Source organism: Lynx canadensis, chromosome A1 (assembly GCF_007474595.2).
Source record: "Lynx canadensis isolate LIC74 chromosome A1, mLynCan4.pri.v2, whole genome shotgun sequence".
Classification (NCBI taxonomy): Eukaryota; Metazoa; Chordata; class Mammalia; order Carnivora; family Felidae; genus Lynx; species Lynx canadensis.
Window position 1 is genome coordinate 93,874,860 of NC_044303.2, and position 16,514 is coordinate 93,891,373.

Below are 16,514 nucleotides of genomic sequence, written 5' to 3' on the forward strand. Positions count from 1 at the left end.
ATAGCCCACTGGATCAAATAAGAATCTGGAGTTCAAGGTGATATGGATAGACAGAGGTAAAGAGAAAGCTTTTTCTAAAAGCAGAATTTCAACTGAAAATTACAGAAGAAATGACACAGCTGGAAAATCAATTGCATACCAACACTAGCAGACAAAGAACCTGTTAGCCCAGACAATCTTATTATAGTTGGATAAAGTCTGATGAAGGACAGATTATTTGACAGTCTCCAAAACATCTCGCCACAAGATACTGAATCCTTCTAGGTGGAAAAATTCTAACTCTACAGAGAAAAATACGGCATACACCACCTTAATCGAGTGATCAAAAGTTACTATCACTGGTAACAGGGCAAGTCAGTATGCTACACTCCCAAAGACAACACGCTGAGGAGTGACACAGGGTCATTTCCTTAGTGTTCATGCCAAACCACATCATCACCTATCCTTCTACAGCACATAAATCTCTGTTTCTTTTAAAACTCCTTTCAGGCTCTGTTCTTTTGGACTCCACAGGCTTTTAAAAATGCCTGATCCACATTCTATAAAATCTGATCCACATTCACACATTCAATTAAAAACAATTTCATTCCTCTAAGAAATTAATTTTCATTTTGAAACACTAAGTGAAAGTTGAATTAACAGCCGAAAATAGTCTAATCTTTAAAACTAAAAACTCAGTATTCGGGGAAGTAATAAACTGGGGAAGCAACACTTCTACGTCTCCAGTTTCATATAAGAGACGAAAAAGTAAAGCAAAAGATAATTCTGGCTGAGACTGAGCTTTCCTTACTACTGCCAATGAGAAGATTAAATTGTACTGTGAAAGAATAACATTTCCATTTGATATTCTCCTTAAAAATAAACCTTAGATTGAAAAAAAAAGCACACGTCAAAGTATTAACAAAAATGATCCAAAAATCTATTGCTAGTCCAGTCAATCTTGTTATATTTGGTCTCTGCTAGTCAAATGACTTATGGAACTCCCACCTCACACCAAATATAGAAACAGTCTCCTCAAAGACACCATAAATCTCTACTATGCTTGGCCAGGGATCTCTACTGACCCCTGCGAGGACAGTTTATCAAACATGTGCCTTTGAGATCTTGCTTCTTTTTTCTTCTAGGGCTGACCGATCTCTTTCTAGTAAAGACATTTGTTTCTTCAGACATAAATTACATTTAAATTTTAATGGCCAATGAATCAATCTGCCCTTCACAATTATTTCTATATGGCTGTTCTGATTATATAAAGTATCTAAAAAGCAATGCTACTAACCTGATTTCCAGATTCTTGGTGGAAGAAAGAGGAGACGTGCATTTTACTGCAGCTCCCATATAGCAGCAAGAATGATCTAAAATAGTCGATTTATCAACGTAACTCACCATACTTCTTCTAATGTAATTGATGGCTTTTTTCATATCCATGCCAGACCAGTTGTTGAGCATATAGCAAATGCAGGAAGCACAGTATACAAATCGCATGTCATTTTCACTGCCTTCAGGGACTGCGCAGAAACTGGAAGTAATAACAGTATGACACACGATTACATGGCAGCAGAATTTATTTTTTTTATTTTCTTGCAGGGTGGGTGAGAAACACGGGCTTCATGTCTTTTGTCACAGAAAAACCTATTATTAAATACAGATTTAAAAACCATATACTACTTGTATTAAGTCAACAAATACAACTAGTACTCGAAAAATATAAAATGATCTCTAAATCACCCTCTGCTCCCAAGTTCTGATTTCTGGGTAGCTTTCCACACTACCAGTTACTCCTTACCAGATGCTACCACTCAGAGTAAGTTTATTTGCTCCCTACCACAGTTGTGGCACGCTAGCGTGAGAATGGGGGGAATGGAGCAGGTAAAACACAGGACCTACTGAATAGTAAGAAATTCCCAAACCCAAGTTTTGATGTGTGAAATTTCTTCCAAATGTATATGTAGATAACCACTAACTGATCATATTGTGCTGTAATTCAATTTTTACCTATTCCATTAGTTTCAAGAGAAGTAACAGTCTGTGCCTGGTATCTATTTCTTTATTTATAAACAGGGATACAGTGGCAATAATCAAAGACTACACTGAAACTTGGAGGTATCAGTCACATATGCTGACTGAGGTCAAGATTCAGTTTTGCAGTATTTCCAATTAATGATAAAATATCTTATGTGTCTACATTAGTCTTCCCCTCACCGAGAGGGGTGGGTTTTTTTTCTTTAATTGTATTTATCATCATTTGCTTTGACAATAACCTTTATCTTTCAGTTAATGACACCAGTGTTTCAAGATTTTAAGTAAACTCTACACCAAATGTGGGGCCTGAACTCACAACTGGGAGGTCAAGAGTCACATGCTCCACTGACTGAGCCAGCCACATGCCTGAGGGAAGGTTTTTTGTTTTTTTTTTTAAGTCGAGAGAGAGAGAGAGAGAGAGAGAGAGAGAGAGAGAGAGAGACAGAGAGAGAGAGAGAGAGAGAGCGTGCACGAGCAGGGGAAGGGCAGAAAGAGAGAGAGAGAGAATCCCTAGCAAGCTCCTCCGTGCTGCCAGTGCAGAGCCTGATGTGGGGTTCAGCCTCACGAACGTGAGATCACGACCTGAGCTGAAACTAAGAGTCAGACGCTTAACCAACTGAGCCACCCAGGTGCTCCCCGAGAGCAGTGTTTTTAAACCTTGACAGGAAAATAGAGCTATTAATAGATGGAGCACTGACTTAACAATATAGCGGAATTTGTTTACAAAATCTCTTCGCTAAACAGGATCACTACTGCTTTGTCATTTCCTAGATTTGAAAACAATTTTCCCCTTAAAACTCTAGATATACCATACAAACCACCAAATATTAATAAATACACTAAGTTCTTTTTCTATCTTTTATAAATGTCATTGAAACCACTTACACTAGCATCTAATATTCAGCGTTCATCCCTTTCTCCCCCCAATCACTATGTCTTAAGTAATAAAAGTTCAGACTAAATGTATGCTTACTTCAAAATATCCATTTTTTTCACCGAGAAGGTAAATTAAAATCCATCTTACAAATGAAACCATTCAACCACTTATTTATGAATCTATTTACTGTGTCACTTAAAGAGAGAGAGGAAGAAAGGAGTTCAGCTAGTGTGATTTCTCTTTACTCACATAAAAAAATCTTGGATCTTTTTTTTCTTTTTTTGATTAGGCATTTAACTTTATGTATATACAGTGAACTTCAGGTGGTTCTAATAAGGGTTTATGATAAACCCTAAAGTTCTAGTACAGTACTGTACCCATTTTTTACTTGTATAAAATTTTTCCAAGAAAGAAAGAGAGACAGAAAGAAAAGGGAAAAAAAAAAATCAAAGAGTGACCCATACCTCCCATCTTCCAGCTGAAGAGCTCTCAAGCCCGCTAAGCAAGCTTCCTTATTTACTCGGCTTAGGTCATCTCCAAGAATAACTAAGCACGAAAGGCCAGTGTAGGTCATTGCTATGTGGCCACTATCATAAGGATGAGCTGTTCCAGGATTCTAAATTCAAAATAAACATAATGTTAATGAACTAGTAAACTGAAAACTTACTTCATTAAGCAATCTAACGCAAGGTTTCAGGAACTAGGAAGATGCAATGTTTATACTGATTTGTACTGACACCTGATTGAAAAAGCAAACCTCCATTTTACATGACTCAATGTAAGTATAATCACATACTTTGCAGGCTACACAATTCTTAAACTTATCCTGCAAATCTAAAGCTTCAGGGAAGTAGTGCTTTTACACAAATAAACCAAATTATTTGAACTTCAAATGTCATCAACCATATCACTGATAACTTAAGTCTCAAGAAGTTAGAAAAGCATAGAGCTTTTCAAACAGAAACAATTTATGAAAGAAATAAAAATCCTTTTACTGTACAAATCCAAATTAAAAACCATAGTGACCACCATATAAAAATATTACAAAACAACACAGTTGAAAAACCTCATTCTGCTCCCATATACAATTTAATGAGTCTTCAAAACATATTAGCACTTAGAATAACAAAAAGCAAAGAGCTCTGTTACCAAAACTGAAAAAAATCTCTAGAAATAAAACAGTGTAACTTTTAAAATTTAGAGCCCAACGCATCCTGCTGGAAAAAAGTGTTCTGGAAGACTATCAGACCAGCAAATTGCTGAGGCGGAGCAGAGAAGTCTTACCAGGAAGCATTACCACGTTGTGTCGGATTTGTTTTACCACTCTGACTGTTTCAACAAAAGGTAACCACAGTTATCAAAGAACTCTTAAGATACAAAATATGTGACTCATATAGGAAATCCTGTAAAGACCCTAGGCACTGGCACTGGCATTGATAAAATCTGGATTTAAAAGAAGTGTTTACTATGTCAAGTAACTTGATGTCCCACAATATACAAAGCATTCAGAGTTTTAGGGGGACCTGGGTGGCACACATGATTAAGTGTCCAACTCTTGAGCTCGGCTCAGGTCACAATCTCACAGTTTGTGAGTTTGAGCCCCACGTCGGGCTCTGCACTGATGGTGCAGAAGCTGCTTGGGATTCTGTCTCTCCCTCTCTCTGCCTCCCTCCAGCTTGTGCTCTCTGTCAAAATAAATAAATAAACTTAAAAAAAAAACAAAAAAAAGCATTCAGAGTTTTGCAATTAATTTCAAATAATCAGCTGATCCTATGAATCAGTCACTAAAAAAAAAAATATTTCACCTGAAAAATGTAAGCTTTCACAATGTACTAATTTATATAAGTTTAAGAATGTCTTAAGCGCTTTTTTTTTTAATTGAAGTGTAGTTGACACACAATGAAGAACATTTTAATTTTGAAAGAATAAGAGTGTATTTTAAAATTCATCTCTCTCACTGGTTTCCCTTCTATCTCGGTTTAGGTTCATCAACAATTGCTCCAAATTCTAGAGTAACTGCTCAGCATACTGGAAAGCTAAAGTGAAGCTTGTACCAAGGTTCTGGTTCAAGCAGACTCCTCACCTACTATAATAAACGTTAACTTCGGGGCACCTGGATGGCTCAGTCAGTTAAACCTCTGACTTTGCTCAGGTCATGATCTCATGGTTCATGAGTTCAAGCCCTGAGTCGGACTCTGTGCTGACAGCTCGGAGCCTGCTTCAGATTCTGTGTCTACCTCTCTCTCTGTCCCTCCCCCACTGATGCTCTATCTCTCTCTCTTTCTCTCAGAAATAAAAACATTAAAAACAAAATTTTAAAAAATTATAATAAATGTTAACTTCTACAACCGGTGAAATGCATCAAATCTTGGCTATACTACTCATTGGCCTGCTTCATTCCTCCTACTAGAATGTGGATATTAGTACCTCCCTCATGGGGTTATTGTGAGGGTTAAATAAAGTTACTGTCATAAAGATGCTGGTTATCTTGGTGACGATGCAAGCACAAGGCAGATACCCAAAGGGCCAGTACTTGTTGGGAGTCATGAACTAGGGTCCCGGAACCACCAGGCAGGAAATCACATTATTTTTCTGCTCACTGACCTTCTGTGGTTCCTCACAGAACAAGTTTGCACAGTGTTCAAGACCTTCTATAATCTGACACCACCCTACCCATCCGGCCTTATGTCTACAATTCCTTATATGGTCTCACAAACAGGCCAAACAAATTTTCATCTTGCTAACACTTAGAATTCATTCTGAGTTCCTCCCTTCAACTGAAACTCTGGTACTCCCAGCTATTCTATTCCACATTTGTAACAGCCTTCTTACAACTCCCACAGCCCATTTCATTTCTTGGTACTTAAACACCTACTAGGTTAAAAGTACCAGGGAGAATCCAAACACAAATCAAATGTGGAGCTTAACCTTAAGGGCAGATCAAGTAATTACAATACGAAGTAGGACATAAAAGCGTCATGAGGGAGACAAAGTAACACAAAGCTTTAAATAAAGGATTCTTGTCTGTGCCAGAAGAGGAACTTGGAGGGTGGAGAGGAGAGGAGAGACGAGGAGAGGAGAGGCGAGGAGAGGAGAGGCGAGGAGAGGAAAGGAGAGGCGGCTTCATAGGTAGAAGAAAAAGTAAAAGCAATGCAGAGAAAGAAAATTCTGGGTATTTAGCATGTACTGGGGACAACACATAATTTAAGAGACAATACAGAATTTGTGAAGGAAAACAGTGAGAAGAGTAGGCGGAGAGGCTCCATCAGTGTTTCCCGAAAAGTTCTCTATGGCCCTGGAAGGTCCTGGGGCATTTACCAGACAGGGTGGTTTGGTGAATTCGGAAGAAAAATTGCTGACACTACTGTATTTATGTACTGTGTCGGGAAATCCCATGTGCCTCTTCAGATTCTCGCCGACTCTGAGCCAACTGCTCCTGGGGGGCCTACATGAGTCCACTGGAGTCTCCTGCTCCTTCCACCACTCAAATTCAGACGAACACAACGTGGCATGGAGTGGGACCCAACCTCCCCCAGAAGATGCCAGGGGTCTAGGTGAATTAGAGCCAAAAAGAGGTTTCGGGAGACTCTGTAAACCAAAGCAAAAATGTTTTTGTGTTTTTTTTTGTTTGTTTGTTTTTGTTTTTTTTTTTCAAGGTTTTTTATTTATTTTTGGGACAGAGAGAGACAGAGCATGAACGGGGGAGGGGCAGAGAGAGAGGGAGACACAGAATCGGAAACAGTCTCCAGGCTCTGAGCCATCAGCCCAGAGCCCGACGCGGGGCTCGAACTCACGGACCGCGAGATCGTGACCTGGCTGAAGTTGGGCGCTTAACCGACTGCGCCACCCAGGCGCCCCGTTTTTGTGTTTTTAAATTTTATTGTTATTTAAAAAAACGTGTTGGGGGTGGCGCCTGGGTGGCTTAGTTGGTTGAGCATCGGACTTCACCTCAGGTCACGATCTCGCAGTCTGTGAGTTCTAGCCCTGCACTGGGCTCTATGCTGTCAGCGCAGAGCCCACCTCGGATCCTCCTCCCTTCCCCCTCTGCCCCTCCCCGACTTGCTTTCTCTTTCTCTCTCAAAAATAAATAAGCATTTAAAAATAAATAAATAAAATTGTCTTCAGAAGGGGGTACAGAAGGGGATTGTCTTTTACAAGTAATGTTATCAAAGTCCAGCTTTATTTCAATGAGGGCAGGTAAGCGTCTGAATAAGGTACGGCACTATAAAGCAGTTGTCATGACCACATGGCACGGCACCCAGAGAGCCTGTCCAATACGAGTAACGGGACAGCCATCTTCCTGAGGACCAGCATCAGTGGGAAAATATTACATGCACAGCAAAAAGGGAACAGATTTTGTGAATTCTTTGTTTTTAGATTCCTTGCTAAAAGCAGCGGGCACACGTGATTAGACACATCTTGGCAAATTCACATGACCTTGACACAGGCAAGGTGATCTACAGCCTAAGGCAGAGGAAGAAAGTTGAACCAGTGCCTTTATGAAAACATGCTGCCTTCTCCCAAATTACTGCTATTTATTCTAAAATTAGGAAGAGAGTATGAAAAAACAGGCAAAAGACAACCTGCCTATTGCCTCAAATTCGTTGCTCTTCACGTGTCTTCAATCACTGCCTTGGCAAGAGCTTTTTGTTTTATTCTTTAGAAACATGAGCCAAATGTAAAGTCCTTCACTAACACAGAAGTTCACTGGCTTCCTCGAGAGCAAGCACCAAGCACAGGAGAGCTGTATTTCCAATTCTCCAGGAAATCACCAGTAATTTTGACACACAAACAATAGGAGAGACATAATACTTGTGACAGTAGCAAATTCTGCGTGCACACATACTGTGCATAGTTCCAGGAAGTAGGGTGGGTATCACTTTCCTTTAAGTAAAGGTCATAATACACATTAGCAGACAATATTTAGCTATAATGAAACACAGAAGCCTGGCTTCTGTGTCATTTCTTAGTTTCCTTTCTCACTAAAATCCATCCATCTCCCTCCTCCCTCCTCCCCACCCAGAAAGAACTCACCTTTGATGGGTTGAATGGAATACCCAGGTATGAAGAGCCTCGGAAACCACAGCGATTTAGATTGGATCCTAGAAAATAAAACCATGTACTTATTTAAAGTATATTTTATTTTTGAACAGACTCTAAAGCAGATCAATTATATATTCTTTCAGAAACTGAGTATTTTAGTACCAAAGCTTTGTCACTGTCTCCATTTTCATTCTAGCATGTGCCAGGTGTGTTCTCACTTTATGGGAATCTCACTTAATTTTCCAACCAGTCAGAGACAAAATAATGATTTCCTACCACATACCTTTAGTTTATAGCCTACCTCACTGCAGGTGAAATGCTTTCAAACCTTTTCTATACGATTATTTTTCATGTGATCAACATAATCAACCCCGTGTTAAAGAGCAGAAAACAGAAGCCCAGAGGTTAAGTGACATGTTCAAAGTAACAATCAGTTAATTACACATCTGGATCTGGAATCCTAACTTCCCTTCCACTGCCTTTTTATTTTAACTTACTGCTTCTTTATATGTGAGCAAACTAAACACCTAAGATGCCCTAGTCACAAAAAAATGTATGTACTTTGTATTTTAAATTTAAAAAACTTTTTTTTTTTATTAATTTTTGAGGGAGACAGAGAGAGCGAGCAGGGGAGGGGCAGAGAGAAAGGGAGAGAGAAAAACCCAAGCAGGCTCCACACCATCATCACGGAGCCTGATGTAGGATTCAAACTCACAAACCACGAGATCATGACCTGCGCAGAAACCAAGAGTCGGGTGCTTAACCGAATGAGCCACCCAGGCACCCCCCCGCCCCATGCTTTGTATTTTAGTATGGACAAACCTTTGTTCTGAGTCCAATGATCCACTCTACTTTGTTTTTATTTTTTATTTTAGAGAGAGAGCGCGCACACATGCAAGCAGGTAAAGGGCGGGGTGGGGGGTAAGGAGAGAGAATGTGAAGCAGGCTCCATGCTCAGCTCAGAGCCCAACGTGGGGCTTGATCCCTGGGATTATGACCTGAGATGAAATCGGGTCAACTGAACCACCAAGGCACCCCATCCACTCTGCTTTGAAGTACTAGGAACTTGAGAAAGAAAATAAGCTGGAAACAAAGTCACATCCATGAAAAGGGAGCCCTGTGCATTGGTGGTGGGAATATAAATTGGTACAGCCATTATGGAATACAGTATGGAGGTTCTTCAAAAAATTATACACAGAACTACTATATGATTCAGCAATGCCACCACTGGGTAGACAGCCAAAGGAAACAAAATCACCATTTCAAAGAGATATGTGCACCCCCATGATCGCTGCAACATAATTTGTAACAGCCAAGACATGGAAACAACCTAAGTGTCTATCAACAGAGGAGTGAAAAAATCTCTCTCACACACACACACACGCACACACACACGCATATCCAGAATGTTCATCAGCCATGAAAGAGCAAATTCTGCCTTTTGTGACATTATGGATGCCACATGCAATAAGTCAGAGAGAAACAAATATTGTATGTTCTCACTTACATGTGGAATTTAAAAAGGCTGAACCATGGAAACAGAGCAGAATGGTAGTTGACAGGAGCTGGGAGAAATGGTGAGATGTTAGTCAAAAGTACAAACGTCTACCTATAAGATGAGTAAGTTCTGGGGAGCTAATGCACAGGATGATGACTATAATTAATAGGACTGTGTTATACACTTGAAAGTTATTAGGAGAGATCTTAAATGTTGTCACCACACACTCACACAGGGTAATTATGTAAGGGGACTGTGGTAATCATTCTGCAATATATTCATGTATCAAACATCATGTTGTATACTTTACACTTACACGTGTTATATGCCAACAATACCTTTATGAAGCTGCAAAAAAAAAAAAACTATAAATGAATAATTAGTTATACCCACAACAAGAAAATGGTTATGGGTTTGATTGCCATTAGAAAATCAGCATGATAGACACAGAAGATAGAAATGTAGTATCAGCAGACTGTACTGTATCATTAATAAAAAAAAAACCGTAGATTTATAAATACGTTCTGACGTGAGAAACCAGTTTCGTATCTCTTAGGACTGGAACATGACTAAATCATAGTAACTGTTTTTCACTCTATTTTTTCAACACAGGTACTCTATTCAGCCTTCTATCTCTCATAAACTTACAACAGTAACTTAAACATTAATTTCTTATACAATTTAGGGAACTTTATCCACTAAATTTAAAATTCTCCACTACCCACCTTACACCATTAACAAAAAAATCTGAAAAAGGGTATTACCAAATGGTGATGATATTAATGAACATAGTTCTCTTATCTCTGCTAAAGACTTTTAAATCACTAAGCCACTTAAGACTCGCCATTATATAATAAGAGTCATAAAAAGGCTCAGACTCTGAATGGATAATGCTACATCTGAGAATTGACTCCAGGAACTTCCCATATGAGAAAGGTCGTATGCACAGAAACACCCAGGGCAGTATTACACTGGTGAAAATTTAGAAGCAACACAGAAGTCCAAGAGGTTAAATATAATACTATATCTCATCAAAGGAACATGATACTGCTAATAATTAGGGAAAACTATGTAGCAACATGGAGAAATGATCAAGTTACGAGAAAAGGTAGGATGCGAACATTTATGTGATTATGTTTACAATTAACCAAAGGATGCTTCTCAACAAAGCCCAGAAAGGAATAAACAAAATAATTTTGTGTGGAATGACAGGAGAGTGAATTCTGTTCTTTGTATCAGTCAGTGTTGCCATAACAAATTATCACAGAACTTATTAACTTGAAACCACACCCATTTGTTATCCGGCAGTTCTGTAAGTTCCAAAGTCCAAGATCAGCCTCACCAGGCTGGAATGGAGAGCCACCGGGGGCTGCGCTCCCTACTGGAGGCTCTGGGGGACAGGTGGCCCCAAGTTCCTTCCACTCGTCCAGTGTGTGGGACTGAGTCTCCACATCTTTGATCACCGCCAGCTGGGGCCCTTGCCACTGCTCACACCTGGGCCCCTGGACCCAAGCGTCTGCAATGGGGCTGAAATCTTTCTCCTGTCCTAGGGCCTCCCCTGTACATGGAACACCTACAGATCATCTCCCTATTTTGAGGTCAGCTGACCAGTAACCTTAACTTCATCTTCAAAGTCCATGGTGCTTAGTGTTTGAATGATCTGAGCCGAAATCGGACGCTTACTGACATATTTTTTAATGGTTTTTTTCTCTCTTATTTCCCCTTAGGAATGCCCTTTTAAAGATTATCTTTTTTTTTTTTTTACATGTTTATTTATTGGGGTGCCTGGGTGGCTCAGTCAGTTAAACATCTCTTAGTTTCGGCTCAGGTTACGATTGCATGGTTCCTGAGTTCGAGCCCCACATGGGGGTCCATGCTGTCAGTGCAGAGCCTGCTTGGGATTTTCTCTCTCTCTTCTCCTCTTCCTCTCTCCCTGCCCCTCCCCTGCTTGTGCCCGTGCATGCGCACTCTCTCTCTCAAAACTTAAAAAATGTTTTTAAATGTTTATTTACTGGGGGTGGGGCAGAGAGAGAGGGAGAGAATCTCAAGCAGGCTCAGCAGAGTCAGTGCAGAGCTGGAGGCGGGGCTCAATCTCACAAAAAATAAGCCTTAAAAAAAAACGGGGGTTGGGGGAGAAAGTTGTGCATCCCTGTTTCAGGTCTGAGTATATACTTCACTTAGGAAGCCTACCTTGAGCCCCCTTCTAAAAGGGTCCTGCCTCAATGTTGATGGCTGCTGAATGCTGCTGAATGAAGGCTAGGGTGGCTGTGTCAATTTCTTAAAATAAAACAATGTCTCCTGAATGCCTGACTCTTCCTATCAGGCTCTGCAGCATTTTACCCATAGTAGAACTGCTTTCAAAATTCAATCTTCTCTAAGAGACTAGAAATCAATTATATATAAATCTTCAGGTACCTCTGAATTATAAGGCAAAGGTTTACATTCAAACTTAACAAAAAATTTTTTTAAATGTTAATTTATTTTTGAGAGAGAGAAAAAGAGCACACACGCATGGGAAAGGGCGGAGAGAGAGGGGACAGAGGATCCAAAGCAGCGTGGACGCTGATAGCAGCAAGCCCGATGTGGGGCTTGAACTCACCAACCATGACATCATCCATGACCTGAGCCCAAGTCAGAGGCTTAATCAACTGAGGCAACCAGGTGCTCCTTGGTTGTTAAAACTTGTTAAAAGTTCTGCAGTGAAGTCATAATCAAAAACCAAAAAAACAAAACAAAACAAAAAAACCCCAAAAAACAAAAATTCAATCCTCTCAATTCCTGCCACCACTTTATCACCTAGGTTCATGTAATATTCTAAATCCTGTGTTTTTGAGGTGCCTGGCTGGCTCAGTCAGTAGAGCATGTGACTCTTGATCTTGGGGTTGTGAGTTCAAGCCCCATGTTGGGTGTAGAGACTACTCAAAAATAAAATCTTTAAAAAATAGTAATAGATCCTGTGCTGCCATTTCAACAATCTTCATAGCACTTTCACCAGGGGTAGGTTCCATCTCAAGAAACCACTTTTTTTGCTCATCCATAAGGAGCAACTCCTCATCCGTTCAAGTTTTACCATGAGATTGCAGGAATTTGGTCACATCTTCAGGCTCCACTTCTAGATCTCCTGATGTTTCCACTACATCTGCAGGGACTTCCTCCACTGAAGTCTAGGACCCCTCCAGGTCATCCATGAGAGTTGGAATTAACTTCTCCCAAACTCCTGTGAACGTATTTTGACCTCTTCCCATGAAACACAGATGTTCTTCGTGGCATCTAGACTGGGGAATCATTTCCAGAAGGTTTTTATTTTATTGTACCTAGATCCATCAGGGAAATCCCTACTTACGGCAGCTACAGCCTTACAATGCATTTCAATAAGATCTGAAAGTCAAAATGACTCCTTGACCCCTGAGCTGCAGAATGGATGCTGTGTTAGCAGGCATGAAAACAACATTCATCTCATTGTACATCTTCATCTGAGCTCTTGGGTGACCAAGTACACTGTCAATGAGCAATAATATTTTGGAGGAAATCTTTTCTGAGCAGGTCTCAACAGCGGGCCTAACATATTCAGTAAGCCATGTTGTAAACAGATGTGCTGTCATCCAGTTTTTGTTGTTCCATTTATAGAGCACAGGCAGAGTAGAGTTAGCAGAACTGAGGGCCCTAGGATTTTCAGAAATGGTAAATGAGGGGCACCTGGATGGCTCAGGGGGGCTAAGTGTCCGACTCGTGCTTTTGGCTCAAGTCATGATCTCACAGTTAGTGAGTTCAAGCTTCACACTGGGCTTTGAGTTGACAGCAGAGATTCTGCTCGGGATTCTTGGTCTCCCTCTCTCTCTCAAACATAAATAAACATTTAAAAAAGAGAGAGAGAAATGGTAAATGAGCACTGGCTTCTACTGAAAGTCACCAACTGCCTTAGCTCCTAGAAAGCTAGGCACTGACTTTTCTCTAGCTGGGAAAGTCATAGATGGTATTTTCTTCTAGAAGAAGGCTGTTTTGTCTACACTGAACATTTTTTTAGTGTAGCCACCTTCATGAATTATCTTAGTGAGATCTTCTGGATAACTTGCTGCAGTATCTGTATCAGCACCTGCTGCTGCACCTGGTACTTTTATGTTACAAAAATGGCTTCTTTCCTTAAACCTCACGAACCAACGTCTGCTGGCTTCAAACTTCTCTTCTGCAGCTTCCTCACCTCCCAGACTTCATAGAAATGAAGGGAGGCTTGCTCTGGATTAGGTTTTGACTTAAGGAAATGTTGTGGCTGAGAACTTTCACCACCAGCAATAAGGTCGTTGTGCTCTCCATTTATGTGTTCAGTGGAGTAGCACTTTTTAAGTTTTATTTTTACTCAATTAATCTCTAGACCCAACATGAAGCTCAAACTCATGACCCTGATACCAAGAGTGGCATGCTCTTCCGACTGAGCCAGCCAGGTACCCCCGGAGTAGCACTTTTAATTTCCTTCAAGAACTCTTCCTCTGCACTCACAACTTGACTGACTGGCACAAGAGATCTAGCTTTTGGCCCGCTAGGCTTTTGACATGCCTTCCTCACCAAGCTTAATCATTTCTAGCTTATGATTTAAAGTGACAGATGTGCAAGCTCTTTCCTTTCATTTGAAGGCTGAGAGGCCATTGTAGGGTTCCTAACTGGCCTAATTTCAATATTGTTGTGTCTCAGGGACTCAGGAGAGGGATGAGGAGGAACGGCAGGTCAGTGGAGCAGTCACAACACACACATTTAGCAGTTAAGTGCGCCATCTTATATGGGCACAGTTTGTCGCGCCCCAAAACAATCTGAATAGTAATGTCAAAGATCACTGATCGCGCACCACCATAATACATGTAACAAAAAAGTCTGAAACACCGCGAAAATTACCCAAATGTGGAACAGAGACACAAAATAAGCAAATAATGTTGGAAAAATAGAACCAATAGACTTGAATGACACAGGGATGCCACAAACTTTCAATCCGTAAAAAATGCGGTATCTGCAAAACACAGTAAACTGAAGTGCAATAAAATGAGGAACGCCTGTTAGGGTTTAAAAAAATGTTTCTGAATGAAATATCATTTCTTTACTGGTAAATAACTAAATGGCATTTTTATTTCCTCATTTCTATGTTGTTAGCTTATTTACATCAATAACTTTTCTGAAAAGGCAGCAAAAATACTGATGTTCAAAAATATCACCTAAGGTTAGGAGATGATGGCATGGATGCGTGGAATCAAACTCAAGATCCTATTCTGACTAGTCCTGTGTTCCATAGGCAAGTAACAATCTCTCTGAGCTAGTTCTATTTCTGAGAGAGGAACAGTAATGTACTGCAAGCAGTATTTTGCAGGGTTCTTACGAGGGTTAAAGGACACGTTCTGATTATGCCTACCACAGTGACCAAGGCACAAGAAACAGTAACCACTTCAAGTCAATTCATTAGATTTAAACAAAAGTGAAGAGGAAAGTAACAGAAGATTTCCTCTGAAACTGATTTTCTTTAAAATAAAAACACCTGCCTCCCCTCCATTTTCAAAAGAGTGCACACTGAAGAGAAGGCATTGGGCAATCCTAATCCTTTCTGGTTCTTGTCAAGATGTGCTTGCTATTGTGCTTTCGTTTATAATTCTAGTAAGCTTACCTATTCATGATAATTATTAAGTATAAACACGCAATTAATTCCAAATTTACAACTGGATGCATATTTAGGATAGTTTAAGCTTCCTTGGAGGTTATTAGACAGCGCCATCTAGTGCTCCTATTCAGTAGTAGCAGAATAAACTGGAAGTGTGGTTCAGGTCCCAGAAGAATCAAATGCATAATTTGAAAAAACACAGTACATGCCTCTTGGTCCTAACTCAGGTCCACATCAGAACCATCTGAGTGGGGCATGGACACTCATGTATATTAAAAGAAAAACAATCCCTGTTTGATATACAATTAGAATTGAGAACCACTGATGTGGTGAATGTATCCTCCACTATCACAGAGCCACAAAGTCAAACTAGTTTACTTTGTTACATGGAAGCTGGTTTAGACAGCAATACATCATAAAAATCCAGGTTAGTGCAGAAAAATGAAATTGGGTACATGGGAAGAAAAAGAGAATCAGCAAAAATGGGAGTATGTACAGGGATATAATATGCATGTGTGTTTATTTGGGAGCATGTAGAGGGATATGCTTATTAGAGAATGTGTTTAGCTGTCTATGGCAAGGGAAAACAGTCCTTTTGTCTTTATTTTTTGTGTCTGCACGTGAAAGACAATCATTAAGCTACAAAGCTGACTTCTTGATGATTGGAGCATCTCTCAGTTTAAAACTTAGGGTTTTAGGGGTGCCTGGGTAGCTCAGGTGGTTAAATGTCCGACTCTTGATTTCAGCCCAGGTCATGATCTCACATAGAGCCTGCTTAAGATCTTAAGATTCTCTCCCTCTGTCCCTCCTCCACTGGCACGCACTCTCTCTTAAAAGAAACTAAAAAAACTTTTTTCATGTTTGTTTATTTTTGAGAGAGATAAAGTGCAAGGAGGGGAGGGGCAGAGAGAGAAGAGACAGATCTGAAGCAGGCTCCAGGCTCTGAGCTGTCAGCACAGAGCCCAATGTGGGACTCAAACTCACCAACGGTGAGATCATGACCTGAGCCGACATGGAAAGCTTAACCAACTGAGCTACCCAGGCGCCCCCCCCCAAATATTTTAATTACTTTTTTAATGTTTATTTGGGGGGGGATAGAGAGAGAGAGGGAGACGCAGAATCTGAAGCAGGCCCCAGGCTCTAGGCTGTCAGCACAGAACCCACAAGTCTTGAGGTCATGATCTGAGCTGAAATCAGAAGCTTAACCAACTAAGCCACCCAGGCGCCCCCAAAAATAAAATCTTTAAATCTTAGGGTTTTACTATTAAGCTCGTAATAAACACCAACTATATGTCAAACATTATAAAGGCAATATGTTTGGGTATTCTTTAAACAAAACAGTTATAAACCTATAAAATGTAAAACCTCAATGGCAGTTTAAAAAGATTTTAGTCACTGAAGCTGCTTTTCATAAGAAAGCAGCATATTACCCACTCTTCTAA

At 40.2% G+C, this 16,514-nt stretch overlaps 1 protein-coding gene across 1 annotated transcript in view; it reads right to left on the reverse strand.

The window, feature by feature from the left end:
- The window catches only part of PGGT1B (protein geranylgeranyltransferase type I subunit beta), a 72,273-nt gene that overhangs the window by 37,746 nt on the left and 18,013 nt on the right, over positions 1-16,514 (reverse strand). The window contains exons 3-5 of the mRNA XM_030316777.2: positions 7,931-7,998; positions 3,361-3,512; positions 1,384-1,516 (exon numbers count right to left, since the gene is read on the reverse strand). Coding sequence (XP_030172637.1) covers positions 1,384-1,516; positions 3,361-3,512; positions 7,931-7,998 — 353 coding nt within the window. The remainder of the gene's footprint in view (positions 1-1,383; positions 1,517-3,360; positions 3,513-7,930; positions 7,999-16,514) is intronic.